The 21,830-nt window shown below is 38.4% G+C and overlaps 1 protein-coding gene across 3 annotated transcripts; it reads left to right on the plus strand.

Annotated features, from left to right (window-relative positions):
* The first annotated feature begins 1,203 nt into the window (after positions 1-1,203).
* TMEM171 (transmembrane protein 171) lies at positions 1,204-17,627 on the plus strand. 3 transcript variants are annotated; one of them, XM_026670633.2, is made up of 4 exons: positions 1,204-1,576; positions 9,715-10,423; positions 13,845-13,986; positions 15,123-17,627. In XM_026670633.2, coding segments are annotated over exons 2-4 (771 nt in total). In that variant the 5' UTR covers positions 1,204-1,576; positions 9,715-9,795; the 3' UTR covers positions 15,124-17,627. The 3 variants fall into 3 exon arrangements, with proteins under 3 accessions (XP_026526418.1, XP_087814387.1, XP_087814388.1); XM_087958261.1 differs by lacking the exon at positions 1,204-1,576 and adding an exon at positions 1,911-2,339; XM_087958262.1 differs by lacking the exon at positions 1,204-1,576 and adding an exon at positions 4,809-4,940.
* The last annotated feature ends 4,203 nt before the right edge of the window (positions 17,628-21,830 follow it).

Below are 21,830 nucleotides of genomic sequence, written 5' to 3' on the forward strand. Positions count from 1 at the left end.
TTTTCCTCCACTGTAACACTCAGTGTAATCCAATAGTGTACAATCCATGAAGTTGATATGAAAGTACAGTATGGGAGCAGTTTTGCAATCACTAACCTTTCTCCAGCTACTGAAACTATAAATTCATATTGCTGTGTTGGCTGGATTATATGAAGTTCTGGTGAACATGCAGAAAGTGGCCTCTATGAGTGAATTGAGCACAAGCATGGGAAGAATTGCTTCCAGTAAAAAAATAGATCATTCACAGTTCAAAATTAAATTTGCTGCAGTTTGCCAAAAACTAGAGCAGAATGAAAAAAGTCCCAAAACAATTTTCTTGAGAATGATTGGGGGGACAGTAGTAGTTCTGAAAACCTCCATCAGAAAATGCTCTAGACTTACTTAGTGCTAAATATTTTCTGTATGTACAGCTCTGTCATATTAGAAAAGTATGTATTTGCTCGATATAAAAGTTACATAATCAGTGCTGAAGAATTGGAGACCTGCAGTGATTAGACAGACATCTGCAGGTATTAGCATCTTCCAAATGAATTTTTTAAATATTTATTAAATATATGCCTGGTCTTCCTATCCAAACTCAAAATATTTCACTCTTATTTTTCAAAGCACAGTTCTGATTTATGTAAACCAAATTTTTTTCCCTTGTACAGAACTTTAGAATTTTCACCTGCAGCTTAAATGATTTTAAGCATAAAAAAAACCCCTAAATTAGGCATCGGTTCCATGCAGAGAAGCAATTTCATGGGACCCACATAGGCAACAAACAAGATATTCCTCTTATAATGAACTTTCATTGGGATTTCCTCCTGCTGGGATTCCTCAGCTATAGTTACAATGATATTCCTGCCTCAATTACAACTGACATTTGTAGGTATGTTATCTGTCATACCCACATTTAATATTTCTAAAATGTCCGAAGAAACCAATACTGTATCCCACAATTATCCAAATTGCTGTAAAAGCTTTACGTATTTCTGAGGAAGAAAAAAGTTGGAAGTATTTTTTGTATTCTGTTACATAATCCTTTCCTGCTGCAATGGACATACTGAACGTTTTTAGCATCCCCTCCTCTCCCATCCCACCCCACCCCGCAAAAAAAATATCGACAAATATGAAAGCTGTTTCTGAGGGAAGTGGTGCACCTTGTTAAAAGTTTTCTCCTGGGCATGCAGTTGCTAGTTTGCACCTGCAAACTCCACTGCTGCGCGTCACACTTTAAAATGCCGCCTTCCTTCCTCCCCATCCGAAGAAGTGGGGGCGGGGGGGAGAAGAGGACGGTTTCTATCATTTCCGCGGCTCCCTCTCGGCACCGCCTGTTTGGGAAGGAGCTTCACCCCAGAGGGCGCGCGCGATTTGCTTTCCCGGCGCGGCCTCTGGGACTCGACTGGGGGGAAAGATTCTGTGGCGGCTGCGGAGGAAGGACCCAAGTGGGAAGGAAAACCGCGGGAGCTTCGTGGCTCAAGGTCATTCCGGGCGTCAGCAAACCGGCACTTTCGGCCGGAGGAAAGCGTCCAGCTTCCCGGGGGCCCCCGACGCAGAGACCGTCGAGAAAGGAGAAGAGTCTCTCCGGTGTAAGGTAGTAGTAGCCAGGCTTCTAGTTCCATCCTTGGGGAACCTCTCCGGTGAAGGGAGGGTGGGAGAAACGAACGGCTGGGCTTTTGCAGGCAAGAATGGCGGCTAGTGCGGAGCAGCTTTTTCACCCCCTCGGATACTGTTCGGGCTTGCTATTTTTTGGAGAACGAGGCCGATGCTGTAGCCAACGTCGGCGTAACTCCTTTATTGCGGCTTCTTCGCGCTGCCGCCACCCTTTTCTCAACGTCGCTTGCAGCCACAAAAAGCTGGTGGAGTTGGGTTTGGTGGGGGTAGGGTTTACTTTGAAAGGTGAGGAGCTTATACTCCATACGTGCAACTCAGTCTTCAAACAGGTTACTGCGTTTGCACTCGAACTCTTTGTCCTTAGCCACCACAGCCCTTGGGCATGCTGAATGGAGAGGGGAGGAGGGGGGGTGAGGAAAATTGAGGTTTTGGCCCAACACAGCTGGAGAGCATCAGTAAGAGCGAGCAGCTGACTTGTCAGTGTGATGTTTTAGCTGTAGGGTTGGTGGGTTGAACGCTGGAAATTGGGAATGCTTTTTTCACTGTGTTGTGGAGATGCCCTAGTTCACAAGTGGTATACAGTGAGGAAAAATTCCCACCTCAAAACATACAGTATCCCATTTTGCAGATCATGTTCCCTGCAAATAAATGTTCATGTTGAAATGGTGATCCAATCATTCCAGAATGCTGTGGTATCTGCTTATCCTATGCCTTTGGACTACTTCTACCTGCCAGTCGTGTGTGTACGTATTTATGTTTTGTTGCTTCCAGTGGTGTTTTTGGCACAAGGCTACCTTTCTTACTCAGAGGCTGGATCTCCTGTTGTGAGATTGCTCTTTATACATCTCATGAAATGGATTCCAAGCTTTCAAAACTAAGTGAATAGAGTAGATAAAACATAGAGTACTGTAAGATGCCTCATTTTATTCCAAAAAGCTGATATGACTATCCTAAAATGATTCAAAAGAGTTGTTTCCAGATATTTCTACCTGACCAATTTAGCCATGATTAATTAAAATAATCCAGTTTTATAAGTCTCCAGGACACACTGAACTGTAAAGACATATGTATATAAATACATTAATGCTAAATTCACATGGTATAATACAGTGGTCCCCAACCTTTTTTGTACCAGGGACCAGTTTCACGCAGAAACACTTTTTCAAGGACCAGGTAGGGGCGTGAAGGTTCCAATAACAGTAAATAAATAAGCGATGAACCCGTAACTTACCCTTTCCAAAAAAACTCTCCAGTGTGTTTCTGGCTCATTTTGCGAGGGCTAGTTTGCATTGCTGATGCAGGATAAATACGTGCCAAAGAGGAGTCAAGCACGGAAGTTAGGCGAGGGCAGAAGTGGTTGTCTTTCAAAATAAGACACCCGGAAGCAAAAACATATTTTTATATATATTTTAATCACGATTATTCATTCTTTGCGGCCCAGTACAAAATGATCCATGGACCGGTACCGGTCCAGAGCCCGGTGGTTGGGGACCTCTGGTATAATAGACTAAAATGTGATTGGTGTTCAGTGTGTCCTACAAGCATAGATTGACACTCCTGATATTCTTACCATCATAATGAGGTAGTGGTACATAAAAAAATATCTGGATAGAAAAAGGCATGCAGTAATTTTACAAAAAAAATCTGCTGACAGGAATTTGCTCTTAAGTAACTTCTTTTTGCTGACTTAGCATAAAACCAATATATGTTGTATTATGACTAGCTAAAAATAGCTTCAGATATCAAAGGGAAAGAATGGCATATGCTCATGCACTGTTTCTTAAAAATAAAATTACTGCTTGCTACAATTGTTTGTCCCCATTTTCAGCCTCTGCTATTAAATAACTACCTCTGCTATATATCACATTTGCATAGTGGCTGTTAGCGTCTTCATCTTATTGATAGTTCCCTGATACAAGCAGATAGTTTACTTATGACAATACAATTCTATAGCCTAACTTACTATGTATTTTGAAAACCTACACATTCTGTTCTACTTTATTTGAGGATAGAAATGTGTAGTTCCCTTTTGTCATTTAAATCTTTTTCTACTTGGGGTGGAATAAAAATCACTTTTCAAAACTTAATGTTGCAGAGTATTGCATACATTCTTTGGCTCACATCATTTTAATATTTCATAGAATTTAAACAAACTTATATCATTTGAGTGCAATTACAATGTATAGGCATTATACTGCAGTCTACAAGATGTTTAAAGCTTGGCTTTAATTTTGTTGGTATTCTGGAGGATAATCATGTTTCATATTTTTAGTTCTTGGCTAAATTAAGCTGTGATTTTGTACTTGCCTACATGGGAGCCAATTGCATTGGACTTGTTTCTGGATAAGCAATGTCAAATAAAGCAATGGCATTCTACCATGAGAGGTTTCTCTCTGGTCTTCAGATTATTAATGTACCTAATCCCTTCCTGTAATACTTTATACAGATGTGGAACCATTAAAATGATGGATATATTTCAGAACATTTCATCATACCAATGAATTTCTTGAAAATAATTTTAAAATAGTGATGATTTTGAGAATGTTATCAAACTCTTATTATGAATGTTTAACATTTTGACGGAACATCAAGCTAATTAATGTTACTTGTACAATTATTTCACTTTTAGAATTCATAATAAACATAGACATTATTTTTCTATAATAGAACTTCATTGTTAATTCCATAACCATGAATTGCTTGTATTCTTTTTTCCCTGATTCTGAAAATATTATAAAAATGTGAATGGATAGATGGAAGATAGACAGAATGTATATGTAGGAGAGCCAGTGTAATATTGCAATTAAATCACTAAGCTAGAAGTGAAGCTATCCAGGTTGTATAGAAATTGGCTGGGTGATTTACAGCTGACACTCACTCTCAGCCTTAGCTTAGAAAATTGGAAACATCTATCTACTAATCCATATTGAATCAGCATGGCAGATTTTAGTCCCTAATTTTCAATAAAGAGGCTGGTGGATTGATTCATGTATCTGTCTGTCTTTGTAGCTGCACTACAAGATTGACACAAAAAAGACCCATTTTATAAATGTAATTAAAAGGTCCATGCGGTGGTAGGATTCAAAAAAATTTACTACCAGTTCTGTGGACATGGCTTGGTGGGCATGGCAGGGGAAGGATACTGTAGTCTCCAGTCAGAGGTGGTATTTGCCGATTCTCTGAACTACTCAAAATTTCCGCTACCGGTTCTCCAGAACTGGTGAGAACCTGCTGAATACTACCTCTGGGTCCATGTTTTAATGTTTTGTTTTCATCTTTGAACTAAACAGTTGCCAAAATACAGAAAAATATAAGATGTCTAGATTAGAAGAAACTGGATTAAGGTATATGTTATTTTTACTTTTTATAATAGTTTAAAGCTTTAGTCCTTTGCCTCCAAACTTAATTTTAAGTAGATGTTCATAGAATTGCATAGTTTATAAACCAATCTGATTGCACCAGGTCTTTAACTTACATAGGCTAAACAATTGTCAACCAATGAATTATATAGTCCTGTATCTTGTACTTATTAGGAACTTATTGCTGCATTTTCACAATTTTGGATAGTTTTTAAGGACAGCTCCATTTATAACATCTTTGGTAAAGTGATCAAACCGGTCAGTTCTCGTGGAAATCAACCCTGACTGCTCTTTAGAAGGCCAGATCCTGAAGATGAAACTCAAATACTTTGGTCACCTAATGAGAAGGAAGGACTCACTGGAGAAGAGTCTAACGCTGGTAAAGATTGAGGGCAATAGAAGAAGAGGACAACAGCAAATGAGGTGACTGGATGGAGTCACTGAAGCAGTAGGCATGAGCTTAAATGGATTCCGGAGGATGGTAGAGGAGAGGAAGGCCTGGAGGAATGTTGTCCATGGGATTGCGATGTGTCGGATAAGACTTTGCAATTAACAACACCAAATAACCATCTCTAAGTTGTTAAAGATTATATATGGTACCAGTTTAAAAAACCCACTAATTCAAAATATACCTCCCAACTAAATAGGTATATTGATATGATTTCAAAGTAATTGCATATATAAGCTCAATTATACAGTGTTTCTGTAAGAACATGATACAGAATGAGAAAAATTCAGCAAGAGTATATTTTATATGGATGAATTTTGCTAAAGTAAGAAGTGTGAGCAGGATTAATGAGAAATAAATGCGATTAGAATATGACAAACTTATTAAGCCAGTGCTGCCAATTCTATTCTGAAAGAAGAAAGAATATGATAAAACAAATTCAGTCTGTCTAGTCTTGTTTTCTTTAAACATTCTCCAGATATTTCAGCTACAAAGCTCAACATTTATGGGTCAAAATGATATCTTATAGTCCAAGACTTCTGCAAGGTACTACAATGGGATAGGCTAAAGTTTTTTTCATGTTCCCAATTCCACAATTTACAATAATGAGAAATAAAGCTGCTTCTTTGTAGTCTCCATCACATGTGCATCACATATATGAGCTGGTACATCTGTTTAAAGTCTAAATGGAGAATTATTGATAAAATGTAATTACTGATAAAATGTAATGTTGCCTCAAGGAGTAAGAATAATATTGAAGAAGCTAAAAGCTAAGTAGGATCTGATTGATTAGTACTTGAATGACTGACAGACAGACTGATCTGGATGATAGACCACCAGGAAATAATCAGAGCTGTAAGGTAAAATGGGAAGTAAAAAATAAAAATATAGGAACTGTTGTTGCCAAGAAAAATACATGAGAAGCTAGCAAGCTTGATTCAAATAAGATTTTATCATATTATAAATTTTGAAAGACATAAAGGCATGACTACGATATTTGTATTTAGTGTTGTGGCTAATACACAACTAAGTCCCTGCAATTTATTTTAATAGGAGCAACTAAGGATGTTCTTTGACTTCTTGTTTAGGTTCATTTAAATTCTTTCCCCTTCCAGTCTAGAAAGTCTCTTTCCCTCTTTCATTCTAATTGTGTATTTGATTAGTTAATCCATATTATTCTTATAGTAAGATCACCGTGCTGGCATAGTGGTGACAACATTCACTTGCTGCTCGGAAGGTTGAGAGTTCAATCCTACAGTAGATAGTGGGAAATGTTTCTGTTCTAGGGCACAAAGAAACAATATCTTCTACGAACTCCATGTAGGCGTCAGGAAGGGTATCTGGCCAGTAAATGCTTAGCTCCATCCAGTCGCCCTGACTACTAGAATAGGATCTACAGGGTCATAAAAACGGAGCTTTTTTTTTTTTTGAAACAAATTTTATTAATTTTGAAGACAAACAAAGCATCATTAGACATTAAAGACATTAAACCTCTTTCCATTATAAATTTTTACAAGGCATATAAAACATTGTTTTATACAATATAATTCTAATATATCCCATTTCCACTTAAATATTTTTAGCAGATTTCTTATTATTTCTCTTTGCTCTTATTCAATTACATTTCTTCTATATTTATCCATTTTATACTCATCATATTCATATTTCCCTCTGCCTTGTTTACAAATATTCTTCTCGCTTTCTCCCAAGGTTTTATTAAATCTCAATCAAACATACACACACAAAACACAAAAACATAAAACTTCTTTTTAAAAGTAGCTTGGCCCCGGATTACCTCTCTTTGTATGGACTTCAATTAAATTCATGTTCAACTTATATGCCATTACCTATCTTATTACCCTTCTATATCTTCATTATAACTTCTCCCCGCTTTCCAAATCATTATATTTGTATCTTTTGTCCATTCTTTTCCAATTATCCATTTATCTCATTCATATTAGAAAAAAAAAAGATTTCTCCTGAAATCACTAATCAAGTATGATGCCTTTCCATCGCTCCCCTAAATTTACATTTAAGGTAACACCTAGTTCCCTATCTAATTCTGCTTAGTACATTCTGCTTACTAAAATAGTAAATCCATAAAGTAATTAAATATATAATTAAACATTAAATCTCATAGCATTCCAATTATCTATTTCAAAAACAAATACCATAATAATAAATTCATACAAACATCCACACAATAGTCAATTAAACTCTATACTTAAACTAAATATTTTAAACATTCCTTTTAATATTTTATTAAATCTTAAAATCTATCATTATTAAACCTTTAATGTTTTAATCTTTGCTTAAGTCTTATAAAATTCTAATTTTCTATTTCTAATACAAATACTACAATACTATCATGTACCTTGCAGAAACATTTTGGAACAAAGTTATGCATTACCCATTATCCCTAAAAAAATTTCCACATCTTGTTTCATACCTTTGTGGCTTTTTCCCCCCTTCTTCCTTCCTATCTTATCCCATCTGGTCTTTTTACCCCCTTAACTTCCCCTCTCTGTTGTATTTCTCTTTTCTTTTGCTTTCTAACATTGTATTGATTTTGCATCTTATTTTTCTCTTTCTTGGATGTTTTTTTAAGTCTTATGTCCTTTTTAATCAACTTTGTAGACTCGTTAAAGATGGCTTCTTCTTCTTCTTCTTCTTCTTCTTCTTCTTCTTCTTCTTCTTCTTCTTCTTCTTCTTCTTCTTCTTCTTCCTCCTCCTCCTCCTCCTCCTCCTCCTCCTCCTCCTCCCTCCTCCATTAATTGTTGTGTTTGTTGATAAGTGGCAAGCACCATTTCTAAAAAGCAAAAATTTCTCTCACACCGTCTTTACCTTCTTTTTTTATTTTACCATATTCCTCTCTCAGTTCATCAACAGATAAAGCCATTATAAACTTTTTCTTCTTATTTTTTCTCTTCCTCTTCTTCTTAAAACAACCAAGGTAATTCAAAGCTTGAAACAATTCCCCAAAATCCCAAAGTCATCAAACAATCCAAACAGAGCACAAAGTTCTTCACACTTTTTCTTCCTGGGGTAATATCAATTGGCAAGGGAAAAAAAACCCAATCTGTATTTTAAAGTCTTATTGCAATTAACTTCCAATCTCAAAATCTTCCAGGCATCTCCTCCAACAAAATCTTAATAAAAATTTTCCTTTTGCCTCTCCCTTCCCACTTATAACAGAAAGCTTTAAATTTTTGCCTTCTGTAAAATAGCAGGATTTTCAATATCCATTTGTTAAATCCATATGGAAGGAGAGTAAACTTTCTCTTTAAGCACTTTCACTCGCCGCTTGTAAATCTCTTCTGGAAACAAAGTATCTTTCAAAAATCAGGATATTACTTGTATCTTATAGTCCCAGTTCAGCCAAAAACTTTCGCTTCAGAACTTTCTCCTTCTTCCTCCAGCACAATCTTATCCAGCTGTCAGCTTCTTTGTGGCGGCCATTGCTGACCGCCACTCCACCGCCTTGAGAAAGAGGGTTAAGCCGGGTGGGGAAGCGGTCTGCGAAAACCCCAACCCCTGTCCGGATCCTCCTATCTTCGGCTGCCTCTATGGGGCAACCTTAGCCTCCAAACCCGTCCGGATCAGAGGCACCAAGACGGCTAGTGCAACAGGGATCGCGCAGGATCGCGAATCCCTGCCACTGCCGAAGCCGACAAACCGGAAGTCGGAGCTTTTTCTTGTAGTAATCCTTTGGGATTGATTTCGGTATGATTACCTTAGAATTTTCTAATAAAAACCAAAGTTCAACAGCACAGGCCTTATCTCCCTGAAGTCCCTGAAGCCTTATCTGACCATTCCCAACAGAATGCAGTCAGTCTGGCAATATGTTTGTAAATAGGCATTGTAACAATAAAGAAGCGTAGACCTGGTTTCTTAGGCTTGACGCAGTGTCAATAAAAGTAGTTTTAGTTTCTCTATGGAGATGATTTCCTAGTTATGCTGTTCTATCTAATAGTGCTGATACTAGGAAGGAAGCAGTGATTTGGACGTTCTGGTTCGCTGTAAAACTTGTTTTAATCTGAGCTTCCTTTTTACTGCTGTTATTAAAGGCAGACTTACTTCCAGAATATGCAAAAGATTTCCACTGACTTTCTTTTGTCATATCTCATATCTCTAACTGTTCTTTGTTTTTATTCTAGAGCTAATAATATTGCACTGGAATATTTTTGGTCTCCACTATCTAAAACAGGGGCAGGTTAACCTTATTTCAACTTTGCATTTCTACGTCAAGGATAATCAGTGTGTTTTCCTTTTATGGCCTAATTATATTTATCTTTTTGTTTTTATTTCCAGGCCTACTGGAGAGTTATGTCATTCTGATCTTCATAGAAGAAAACATATTCTATTTCAGTTTGAAGGAGGATTTCGGTAATAATGTATTCAGTTCCCCGCTCCCTATCTGGAATGGAAGGAGATAATGGACATCCTAGAAAATTTATCTCTTTCCTTTTTGTTTTTGGCATTACATTGTTATGTGCTGGGTTTTTGCTATCAATGTTTGTTTTGCAGACATGTCCAAGTGGAGCCTTTGGTGACTGTAAGGGAGCTTTCAAAATTATTGGGCCTCTGCTTGCAGTTGTTGGACTAGTTTGTATAATTTTGGCACAATCCAGAGCCAAAGATTATCTCAGAGATGTGCAATTGCAAGATGATCAGGTATATGGATTTGTTTTTTGTCGAGGAAATTGTCAGTTTGCTCAGTTCCTCGTCTTTGGGTTTTTATTTTTAACAAGTGGGATGCTTATTAGTGTCCTTGGCATATGGATTCCAGGATGCAGTCCAGGATGGCGCTATCAGCAGTTTAACCATAGCAATACATCTGGCATTGAACTCCAGGACTGTGGATTTCATTCTGTTCAAACTATGGGCCCTTTAATTGTGCTTATTGGATTATGTTTCTTTGTGATAGCTCACATTAAAAAGAAACAAAACTTAAACCTCATCCAAGAATCTTCGGTCAGTGAAGAACAACTGAACTCTGAATCATTTCAAGTTACAGTCGGTAAGTAAATAAACCAGTGAGATATTTTTATCAGTTATTAGAAGGCAACCCTTGATATCATGCCCCTTCCTTCCTTCTAATATATTTTATTAGTCACTTTAGAGAAAGTATATAAACAGGGAAGAAAAAAGAAGAAAAGAAAGGGATAAAAGAGTGGGATACAAAAAGTAAACAAAGGATTCACAAATGTCGGAGAGATGTATCATTTCCAGGATATTAATTGAGTTTGAGTAAATGAATATATTGGTTATAAGTTTGAAAATTTCCATTAAACTCTAAGCTAGGCAAAGCATAAATGTCAGGAATCAGAATCTATAAATCATAAAAAAATAAAATTGTGAACTATAATAAATTTTGGCCATTTTATCTTGGAAATCCCATAATGTTAAAATAAAATAAAATAATATTTCCCTCTTTATGAAGAGAAATAGAAAAGGGGGTGAAAGAATGCAGATTTTTTTACATACAATACCGATAAAGATACCATCTGTTTCTTGAGATCAATAATAAAAATTAATTGAATATTTTGCTAAAAATATGATTAATTAACTAAAATGCCATTAACTGGATGACAGATAGCTAGAGTGCTTTACAGTGAAAATCTTATAAGTTTAAACCTGTTAGACAATAATACCGTGTTTCTCCAACAATATGGCCTCCACCAATAGGAAGGCCCAGCATGTTTTATCGGCATAAAATCAAATTAAGCCCCTCCCCCCAAATTAAGGCCTATATTAAACATGCAAAATGGGGGGGAATGGCAGAGGGGGCTTGCCGTTAGGAAGTACTTTTGTAGCATACCCGGATATGGTGCTGCCTACATTGACTTTGGCGTTGGTGGGGCACTCCGTATCAGGAGACCTTCCTCCACCGTTGCTTTCCCTTCTCCCGTGCTGCTACGGCATTTAGAGCAGTGCTGCGGCGTTTGGCGCAACCACGCGCAGCCAGCCAGGGCTCCTCCCTGCAACCGGAGCCCGGCGGAGACACTCGGCTTCAGGCGCTCCTGTCGCCGCCTTCCCTTCGCCTTCAAAGGCAAAGCCAATTCTTTTTAAAACGACACCCTACTACCAGTACAACAAAGCCTCCCCTGCCCGAGAGGGCAGCCCAACCCCACGTGGGGAGGCGGAACTCCCAGGGCCGCAGCACAGGATCGGCCCACCCCGGGAGAAGCACCCAGCCGCCATCCCTGCCTGGCGCCAGGCAGAGCGCAAAGAGCTTCGGCTGGGGCGCCCAGCACAGCTGACAGGCGGCAGAGCTCTCACCAAGGCAGCGAGCGCCTCCCCGCTGGACCTCTGCTCATCCCGTCAGGGCCGCGCCAGAGCCATGCAGACTGGGCAGAGCCAGGAAAGCAAGCCGCGAGTGCACGCCTGCCTGCCAAGGGAAAGAGCTGGGCCGACCCAAGCTTGGCTTCCTTCCCAAGTCCCTCCGGCCCGAACCCGAAGGGGCCACCAGGAGAGGCCGCCCAAGGCAGTGATAGCGCCCACCCATCCGTGGACAGGGAGGCAAGGTGACGGCCTGCGCCACGTCTGAGCTGAGTCAGCGCCTCTACCTGATGCCCGTTCCACTGCAGCGTTTGGAGCTGCCAGCGCAATTGGAGATGCATGGGGACGGGGACGGGCTGGGTGAGGGGTGGAAAGGACGGGCGGCTTCGGGCTGTTTCCGCCGGCCAGGGAAGCAGCGCTGCCATCACCTCGGCTCCCTGTCCGCGGACGGGTGGGCACTATCACTGCCTTGGGCAGCCTCTCCCAGTGGCCCCTTCGGGTTTGCGCTGGAGGGACTTGGGAAGGAAGCCAAGCTCAGGTCGGCCCAGCTCTTTTGCTTGGCAGGCAGGCGCGCACCAGCGGCTCGCTTTCCTGGCTTTGCCCAGCCTGCATGGCTCTGGTGCAGCCCTGGCAGGATGAGCGGAGGGTCCAGCGGGGAGGCACTCGCTGCCTTGGTGAGAGCTCTGCTGCCGGGAAGGAGGGCCCGCCTGTCAGCTGCGCTGGGCGCCCCAGGAGAAGCTCTTGGCACTCTGCCCGGCGCCAGGCAGGGATGGCAGCTGGGCGCTTCTCCCAAGGTGGGCCAATCCTCCGCTGCGGTCCCGGGAGATTCGCCTCCCCACGTGGGGTTGGGCTGCCCTCTCGGGCAGGGGAGTCTTTGTTGTAGTAGGGCGTCATTTTTAAAAGAATTGGCTTTGCCTTTGAAGGCGAAGGGAAGGCGGCGACAGGAGTGCCTGAAACCGAGTGTCTCCGCCGGGCTCTGGTTGCAGGGAGGAGCCCTGGCTGGCCACACGTGGCTGCGCCAAACGCCACGGCGTTGCTCTAAACACCGCGGCAGCAAGGGAGAAGGGAAAGCAACGGTGGCGTAAGGTCTCCCGATACGAAGTGCCCCACCAATGCCGAGGTCAACATCCAAGCTGTCGCTGCCCGCCCACCCGAGGATGCAAGGGGGGGAAATTAAGTCACCCCCGAAAAGATGGCCTAGCCGTTTTTTCGGGGGTCAAAAAAAAAATAAGGCCCGGCCTTATTTTGTGAGAAACACGGTAGTTAAAATAGTTAACATGTTTGTTATGATTTTTTAAAAAGTATTTATAAAAACAGTGTACTGAAATTGTGTTTTAAGAAATGTTGGGAAAATTTATCATTTCTATATTCAATTACTTTGTCAAACATCCTTATATCAATTCTATGAGTTACGGTATTTCCATGTATTAGGCACTATCATTTGTGATCCATTATAGTAAGATTACCGATGATAAATCATGTGTATTACCAGTATAGTATACTTTTTTTAAAAAAGAATGTAGGCACACTTCAAAAACAGGAGCCTACTAAGTCTTTCGTGAGTTGCTTTATATTTCTGCTGGGTATGGTTTTAGAAGTTGTATACGTAGTTAATGTAAGTCTACTTTCTTTGTAGCATGATTAAGGTTCTATCTATAGCCTCATTTGTACAGTTAAAAAGCTGTATAAAACCCAGGTGAGTCTGCATTTTAAATAAAGACATAATTTGGTCTTATAGACATAAATAAACAGAATATTCTTGTAATATGTCTTGGGGATAGAACATTTTTATGATTGTATTTCAATTATATTCAATACAGGTAATCCTTAATTTACAACTATTCATTTAGTGACCGTTCAAAGTTAGAATAGCACTGAAAAAAGTGAGTTATGACTGGGTTAACTGCAACTCACTTAACTGCTTTTGTTAGCAATGGAAATTTTGGGTTCAGTTGTGGCGATAAATCAAGGAATACCTGTACATTATAAAACATACTTGAAAAAATTAATTGAAAAAACAGAAAATAGTCTAAAGTAAACATTCCAGCTTATGGTGAATTTCTAGTGCAATATTTTTTGGAAGCATGGCTCTCTTTATTTACTACTCCAAAGAAATCTGAAGAAGATTTTGGCTTTAAAACATTCCCTTTCTTTTGCAGGTGATACTGTGATGGTTTTTCCTCCTCCACCACCACCTTATTTTTCTGATTGTTCACCACAGACCATAACTCCTAGCCTGGTAGCAAACGAACTTATTTTAAATGAAAATCCTCCACCATATCACAGTATTTTTATTAATTGGTAAGGGTATTTCTGCTTTTAATTTTAGATACTGAAATGTTTTTAAAAATAAGTAACAAATGAGGCATGACTTGGAAGATTCCTAATTAGGACTTGCCACTTGTTTTCCCCTAACAATTAAAAGAAGCCATTGTGAGGTTTGGAATTAGGTTGGTGTGAACAGTAACTATTAATTCGTATTTTTATTTCTAAATCGGCTATTAATCATGTAACAATAGAAAGATAATCCCACTTTAGCACAGAACAGCTACCTTCCTTTACTATTACAACCTTGATTCTTTATTAATTCTTTGTTAAGTGCACCTGCTTTCAAGTTTTTAAAATAATTGAAGTATCTATTAATGGATCTCTCACATCATGTCTGGTTTGGTCTTAATATTATAAGGTTAGATATAGGCAAAACTAAATAAGCACCTGCATACAAAACCATTGTGATCTTCTTGAAAAAGTGTGAGTATAAGTGAAGCTTACTTGGAAAAAAGACATTTAATTAATTATAATTAATTATAGATGATGATTTACATAGATATATGTATCAGGTATAAAATTATATTTACTTTTGCATACTAGAAAAAGGGAATGTTAAAATGACAATATCTGTTCCAGATGTAATTGTACCATAGAGTGCATATAATCATAGAGTTGGAAGGTGCCATTTAGACCAGAGGTCCCCAACCCCAGGCTGTGGAGCAGCACTGGGATGCAGCATGCCAGAAACCGGGCAGCACAAACATGCAAAGCCCTATCCATGGGATGCAGGCAGCACACGAAACCACGCCCCCTCCAGTCTGCAAAAAAAAAAATCTCTCTCCATGGAACCAGTCCCTGGTGCCCAAAAGGTTGAGAGCCACTGATTTAAACCATCAAGTCCAACCGCCTACATTGTATAGGAATCCAAATTATAAGATCCTAGGTAGATGCTTGTCAGTAATTGCTTGAATAGTTCATAGTATTTTCACTAATTTCTCATACATTTCTCACTGCTCTTAATAAGTATATAATGTTGATACTATTGTTATACTGTTTGTATTATTATAAAGTTTTATTCGTGTTAGTATTATTGTCATCAGCATTAGCCATCTTGGGTGAAATATGTAACATGTCTATGTCTAACATTTTTGTTTTTGTTTTTGCAGATTATGAATAACAGGCCTACAGAGAAAATGAGTTCCACAGTATCAGGAAACAGTTTGCCTTCTAAAACTTAATCAGTTCATTGTTATTCCTCTGAGTCATCTCAGAATTACAAGGCAAAAAGCAGCTGTAAATAATGAATGTGTCTTGTCTTCCTCTCCCTTCTATACTCAGCTGATCCATTAACATCTGCTTATCACCAACTATAAGAAATATTCAGAGCTGAAGCAGAAAGACAAGGGAAGGAACAGGTATAAACAAAGGCAAGAACAGAAAGAACCGCAGGAATTCCAGATAAAAATAAGATGAAAGGAGAATGAAAAATGCTACACCTGCATTTCCCCAACCCATTAAAGAGGGCAGTAGGTTGTACATTAGGAATGTCCAACCTTTTTCAAATCAAAGGCTTCCTCCAGACATACAGAATATTTTGGGGGGTTTACAAAGAAAGTGGCCAGAACAAGGGTGGGGGAAATGGGTTTGTCCAGAAACAAGTGGCTACATTTATTTCCTACAAAACAAAGGAAATGTTAGTGATTGTTAGTGTGAAATAGATTGTTCCCTTACCTGTAATATACTTTGCAATCCAGGCCACTTCTCAAACAAATGTATATCTGTTAACTTGCACATCCATTTTTCCTATTGTTCTATGGCAGAGATAGTAGCAGTAGCAGCAGCTCAATTTCATGAAGGCTGCTTGAAATCCAGAGGATATGCTGAAAGATACTTTGACATCTTCAGTATAAAGAAAAGGAATCAGGAAGTTGGCTGAACACCCTGCTGAAGTAGGAAGCCAGAATGAGTTTTTAAAAAATGGACAACAGGGTAGTTTTACAGGCTTTTATTTGCTGGTGTTAGAATCTAGCAGTTTATCGGTGTTAGAAAGGTCAGGGAAATATAAAGTAATGCAGATATTTTGGAAGCTTCATTTGCTGAGTGAGCAAGAAAGGACTTGCTGAGGGGGCAAACAAGTGAGTTGGAAGCTTTGCTGTCATAAAAGTCACCTGACTACTCACTAAGCAGCCAAGTAAAGGGAAAGATACATTCCTCTATGGAAGCTAAGGAAGAAGAGGAGTGTGGTGGTAGCAGCAGTGGGAAGATGTGCACTGTGATGCTTCTTGAAGAGATTGGTATTTCAAAAGTTTGGCAGTCATAGAATATTAGGAAATGAGTAAGAGAACAGGTACATATTGTGACTTCTTGGTTCGCTCTGCTATGCTTCAAAGGTTCAGCCCTCTGCAAGGAGAGGGCACAGAAAAAGTATGAACCCCTGCTAGTGCCACTGTCCACATTCAACAACAACCTTGGTGGCTCTGAGAGCCCTGGAGTGGATGGCACACTCTTCATGAGCCACAGGCCACACACTTTCATTTCAGAGACCAAACTATAGGGGAAGCTGCAGCAGAAGCCAGGGCAGAATGCCTGTAAATTCCTATTTCTAAAGAATTGTTCAAGATGGGAACCATCATAAACACCCCTACATGAGATTTAAATACCCAGAGCAAATCAACTACTATTTTGACAATTGTTAGGATCAACTTAACTTAATCAACTAGGAAAAAAAATCTGAATATTTTGTCTTTTTCTTCTTTTTTTCCCTGCTGTAAAGGCCCAGCAGACGTGAGATACTGAAGGTATCTGTGTGACAATTTATTAAATATCATGATACATAGTATCTTAAATATTTGGTGCCTCAAATGACACATTTCATCTTGCAGAATTAAGGGCCTCTGTGTAGTCATGAGGAATAATTATGAAAGAAACCATAATGTGGAGATTAAAGAGTTGGACCAGGAGTGGGAAGATCCAAATTCAAGTCCATTCTGTTCATCCATGAAAGTTTTCTTTATTTAATTGAATTACTGACTGCCTCAGTTAGCAAATCAATTCTAGGCAGCGTACAATGATACAAATTGTTAAAAAGAAATCTAACAATAAAAAAGATAAATCACATCAGGAAACCAACAATGTACAAACATACAGTGCAGTCCCAGAGTCTGCTGAAAGACACAGGACCTCCTCAAGGTCCTTATAATGCAGGGGTGTCAAACTCATGGTGTCATCACGTGATGTATCACAACCCCCCCCCCCCCACTTCACTAAACCAGGTGTGGGCATGATCTGGCCTATGGGCCGTGAATTTGACAAGCTTGCTATAATACAATATGCAGATTTAAGCAGCTATTCTAAAAGGTAAGAACAACTCTAGGATGCCATAAGATGATACAGCTTTGCCAAAGGGACCTGGAGCATTGCCAATCCTGCCAGATCTTACTGGACAAGCAAAAATGGGGGGGGGGGAGTGGTACCTCCCAGGCCTCAAGCCATAAAGGTGACAACTACCATCTTGAATTATATGTGGAAGCTAACTAGTAAAATGTATCTGGAGGGCAGTTTGGGCCATTTACTCATTTCAAGCTCAATGCTATGTATCTATGATGGAGAAAAATAGGTATTGTACTATGCTTAGATATCAGTGCATACCAAATAAAAGCAGTATTATTGAATATATGTGACTCCCCTTTTCTTTTGGACAACAGTTGATAAGCATAAAATGAAGACAGTACAACATTGAGTGTTGTCTTAATATACATTTGATGCCAACCATTTATCCTGTACTGGTTAGACTCTAAAGGTAATCTCACAAAAATTCCTAATAGAATTAAATGTTACTAGATAAGACACACATTTATATAATTACTATCATTTCTGAGAAGTTCAAGCTCCTGTTTTTCTTTTAACTTCCTGCCTGCATATGGATTGTGTTTAGCATAAATCCAGTGAATGCTTCTCATCTACTTAAAGCATTTCTCTAAGAGGACTCTGTCAGGTCTGTAATTCCCAAGGAATTGGCTGAGTTCAGCTGATGAACAAGTTTATTTCTTGCTTCATTGCACTGTAATGCATTATAAAAAAGGATGGAAAGAAAAACAGCATATACAGAGGGGGTGAAAACAAAATGCCAGTTGTCCCTTTTGCATGTGTGTCAAAGTGTGTACTATGAAAAGGTATGGCTTTCATTGCAGAATTTTAATACCCCATTCCAACCTATTCTCAAATTTTCTCTGAAGTTTAGGACTAATATGTCTTGGTTGCAAACTCTAATCAAAGAATAGATAAAGCGACCACTATAATTAGCTTTCTGTGCCTAGTGGTCATCTGGATTTTTGCAGATGAGATCTGTTAGCCCTAATAAAATTGACCTTGCAATGAATTCTAGATCATACACTTTAAAAATTATGCATTTTGTTTGCAATTTTCTTCAGTCATCTATAGAACCTATAACCATTAGGAATTAAGCATTAGGAACATTACTTGTTTTCAAAATTGTAAGAACACATGATGTTATCTTTAAAATGTATTTTTAAACAGAAGGGATGTTGATTGACTGTAATAGCCAGGCAGCTTTTTGCTATTACATATACTCAGATTTACTAGTTTCCCTTTTGGAAGCAGGCAAATACAGCTTTTAGTGAAAATATGGATTGGTATTAATAATTTATTTCCCTTCATGGAGCAGAGATAAAGGCATTGGCGGCACTGATTAAATGGTTCTTGCAAAAAGTTTTATTTTTGAATTTGAACTGTTTTGAACTTGAAAACATTGGTTTTGCAATGCTTGTGTTATCCAAGTGTTCTCTGTATTCCAAGGTTGAAAACAATCCCAATAAGCCAATTTCAGACTTCTTTGTAGGGTTTGGCGGGTGGACATAGCATGTTTTTGAAATGTTCTTTGGAAAACAATTATTCCTATTCACTGTTACAGAAAAAGTCCTGAATCTAATGTTTATACATTATTTCTGTGCAGACACTATGTGAACAAAACTTTACTCTTTCTTTGCTCCCCTTCTTGAAACTTCAGAGTCACAATTCTTTTACAAAATGCTTATTACAATCTGCCATAAATACACCTGAGAGCAGATTTAGAAGAACCTAATTTTCCCCTCTATTTATTTCATTCTACTAGATTAATTTAAGTAAAGCTGTTCTTTTAGAGCACCAATAAGAAATTATATGAACTCCTCACATATACAAATCAAGCATTCTTGTTAGGGATATACACCCTAGCAGAACGTGCAACGGCAGTCTAGCAGACAGGCAGGTATGTGTGAGATAAAAACGTTGTTGTAGCTTACACTCAGTAAGACAGATACACTGTGCAAGTTAAATAGTTTTTATTCCAGCAAGAGATATAGCATAGTCAAAACAGTCCATATATCATACACTAAGTTCAGTCCATCCGGGGTTAATCAGTTTGCAAAGTCCAGTGTCGAAAAAGAGGTCAGTAAACTTACAATCAATCAGTCCAGTAATATATCTCTTTTGCAGTCAGAGATATGAAGAAAAATCAAACCCCTTTTCTTCTTTCAGCAAACACGCAGTTTATCACCATCAATCCTTCATTGTCAGCATTCCAGTATAAGCCGAGCAAACAGTGAGCTCTCTTGCTCCCTCTTATGGTGATTTTACAATCGCACCCAAAAACTTGGTTTACAGTTTAAAGTGATACATACACTTAAACTAACTAACATAGTTTATATATTATTTTACCCAAACCAAGTTAGGTAACCAATGTTATCCCTAACAATTCTTCATGGATAATTTAGACCAGCTTTAACCATGTTTTGATGGTCTTTCAAAAGAGTGGTAGACTTTTTATTTAAAAAAAAAACAGTCACTACTATCTCCAAAAATAGAATTAACTCTTTTCAGAAAAGGTTGACTTAAACTTGTCCTTTGAATAAATCAGTGTTCCAAAATAGCCCAGCCGACTGACTAGCTGGAAAGTGCTGGGGCAGAGGATGAATCCAGATGAACTCCCTCCTACCCTCCTTCAGATTTATTGATCTGTCTGGTAGGGTATTTTTGAACCAAGATGGACTGACCTGGATGATTGGTGTCTGGTGTTTTTATTTTTTAAGAATCTGGTTAATATGTCAGTGAGGTGGAGGATAGGAATGAAACCGGAAGGTATTTCCCAATGTGTTACGCGAGTTCTCTCTCTCACTTCACCCATCTTCGCACTGAGTTATCTGCTGGACTATTTTTGGACATGGGCATTTTGAACAACTACTTGTCAGCTTACTGTCACTGAACTTTATTTAATTGACAAATTGCATGTTTTTGCTTGAAAGTCAGCAATTTCACTTTTATGTTATTTAATAACTTTCAGGGGAATGCCATACAGATCCTCTGCTAATTTGTTTTCTTGTTTCCTCAGTATCTTCTAGTTGTTTCAATTCCCACCCTGATAAATCAATACAGGATTAGTTGTGTATACCATAGTGTCTTCTGTAATAAAGACAGCTGCTAAAACAATTGATAACTTTCTCTGCCTTCTCAATATTCTGATTATCCTTTTTATTCCTTTGTTGTCTAATAGCCAACTATTTTCCCCACTAACATGTTCTCCTTTTTATTTTTTCGCCATACTGTTCCTCCTCATCCTCTTTCTTCCTTCTCTTTCTCTGTTCTTTCTTTCTTGTATTATTATTACTGATCTTTTCTTACATTGTTCAATTATTATTTAAATAACCTCCAGGCACTATGATTTCCCTCTTTATTTTTCTTTTCCATCTCTTTTTTTACAAGCCTCACTTTTTGATAAAGTTTCCCTTTTTGTAGTCAAATGTGGCTTTATAGAACTATGCTGGAAGTTCCCTTTGCAAGATAGCAACATATAGTAGCATTAATAGCAATGTTAGTAGAGTAATAATACAGTAACTTATGTGAAAAGATGCAGAAAGCAGCTTCCCAGGTCCAGGTTTGCAATCATAGAAATATATTCTTTAACAGAAAAAGAAGCCTAAATTTAAGTTACAGTACACTGAACCATAGCCACTTTGTGAGTTGTTTAAGTACTGCTTTAATAATTTGTAATGCCTTGAGGTAGACTCTGTAACTGTAACTCTGTAACTTTATTAGTAAATGGTATCTGTTCAAAGTATTTATAGTCCTTAGATAAATAGCTTACTTAGATAATGGCTAAAAATACTGAGTTAAAACAAAATTGAGTTAATGCTTCAGCCTTGCAACTGTGTAACGACTAACTTCACAGGGATTGTGATTATTGTAAATAATAATCAAGACATTTTATACCAACAATTTGTTTATTTTTTTACCTGGCCTCTTCTATGAGGTTGACATCTTTTGCTAAACTTTTTATTTACTCATACAGTATGCTTTTTAGGAATTACCATAAAAGATTTGAGGTTAAGAAATATCTGTTACTTTGATAATCGTGACAATATGAAGTTCAGTTCTAATAAATAATTAAAACCACAGACCTAAACACATCCATTAGAAAGTCAGCATCATTGAACAGAACACAATGGAGTAATGCTGAAATTCCTCCTGAAATGAAAGTAATTTAAAGCTGAGTTAGTTTACTGAAAGAAAAATTAACTACAATCTAAGCATTGCTAGGAAGTAGCACTCCATGATAACAAAAGTTAACAGGAAAAGTGGGAGTTTCTAAAAAGGCAAAAAAGCGGGGAGGAAGCTCATAGAAATCACCAACTGACTGTACAAAATGTCTAGTAAAAATCTGAAAACAAAAAAGGACATCAGAAGTGAAAAGAGGGATAGGCTACCTTGAGGAGAAAGATTTTTAGAAATTGTGTCAGAAAAATTAAGGCTCTGGAAGAACAAGAGGTGGCAAAGTATGATAAACAACAAAGATGGCTTGAATGAATGTATTCAAAATAAAG

This window comes from Notechis scutatus, chromosome 2 (genome assembly GCF_049901735.1).
Source record: "Notechis scutatus isolate UNSWTSFEM ecotype Mainland chromosome 2, rNotScu1.2, whole genome shotgun sequence".
In the NCBI taxonomy this organism is placed as follows: domain Eukaryota; kingdom Metazoa; phylum Chordata; class Lepidosauria; order Squamata; family Elapidae; genus Notechis; species Notechis scutatus.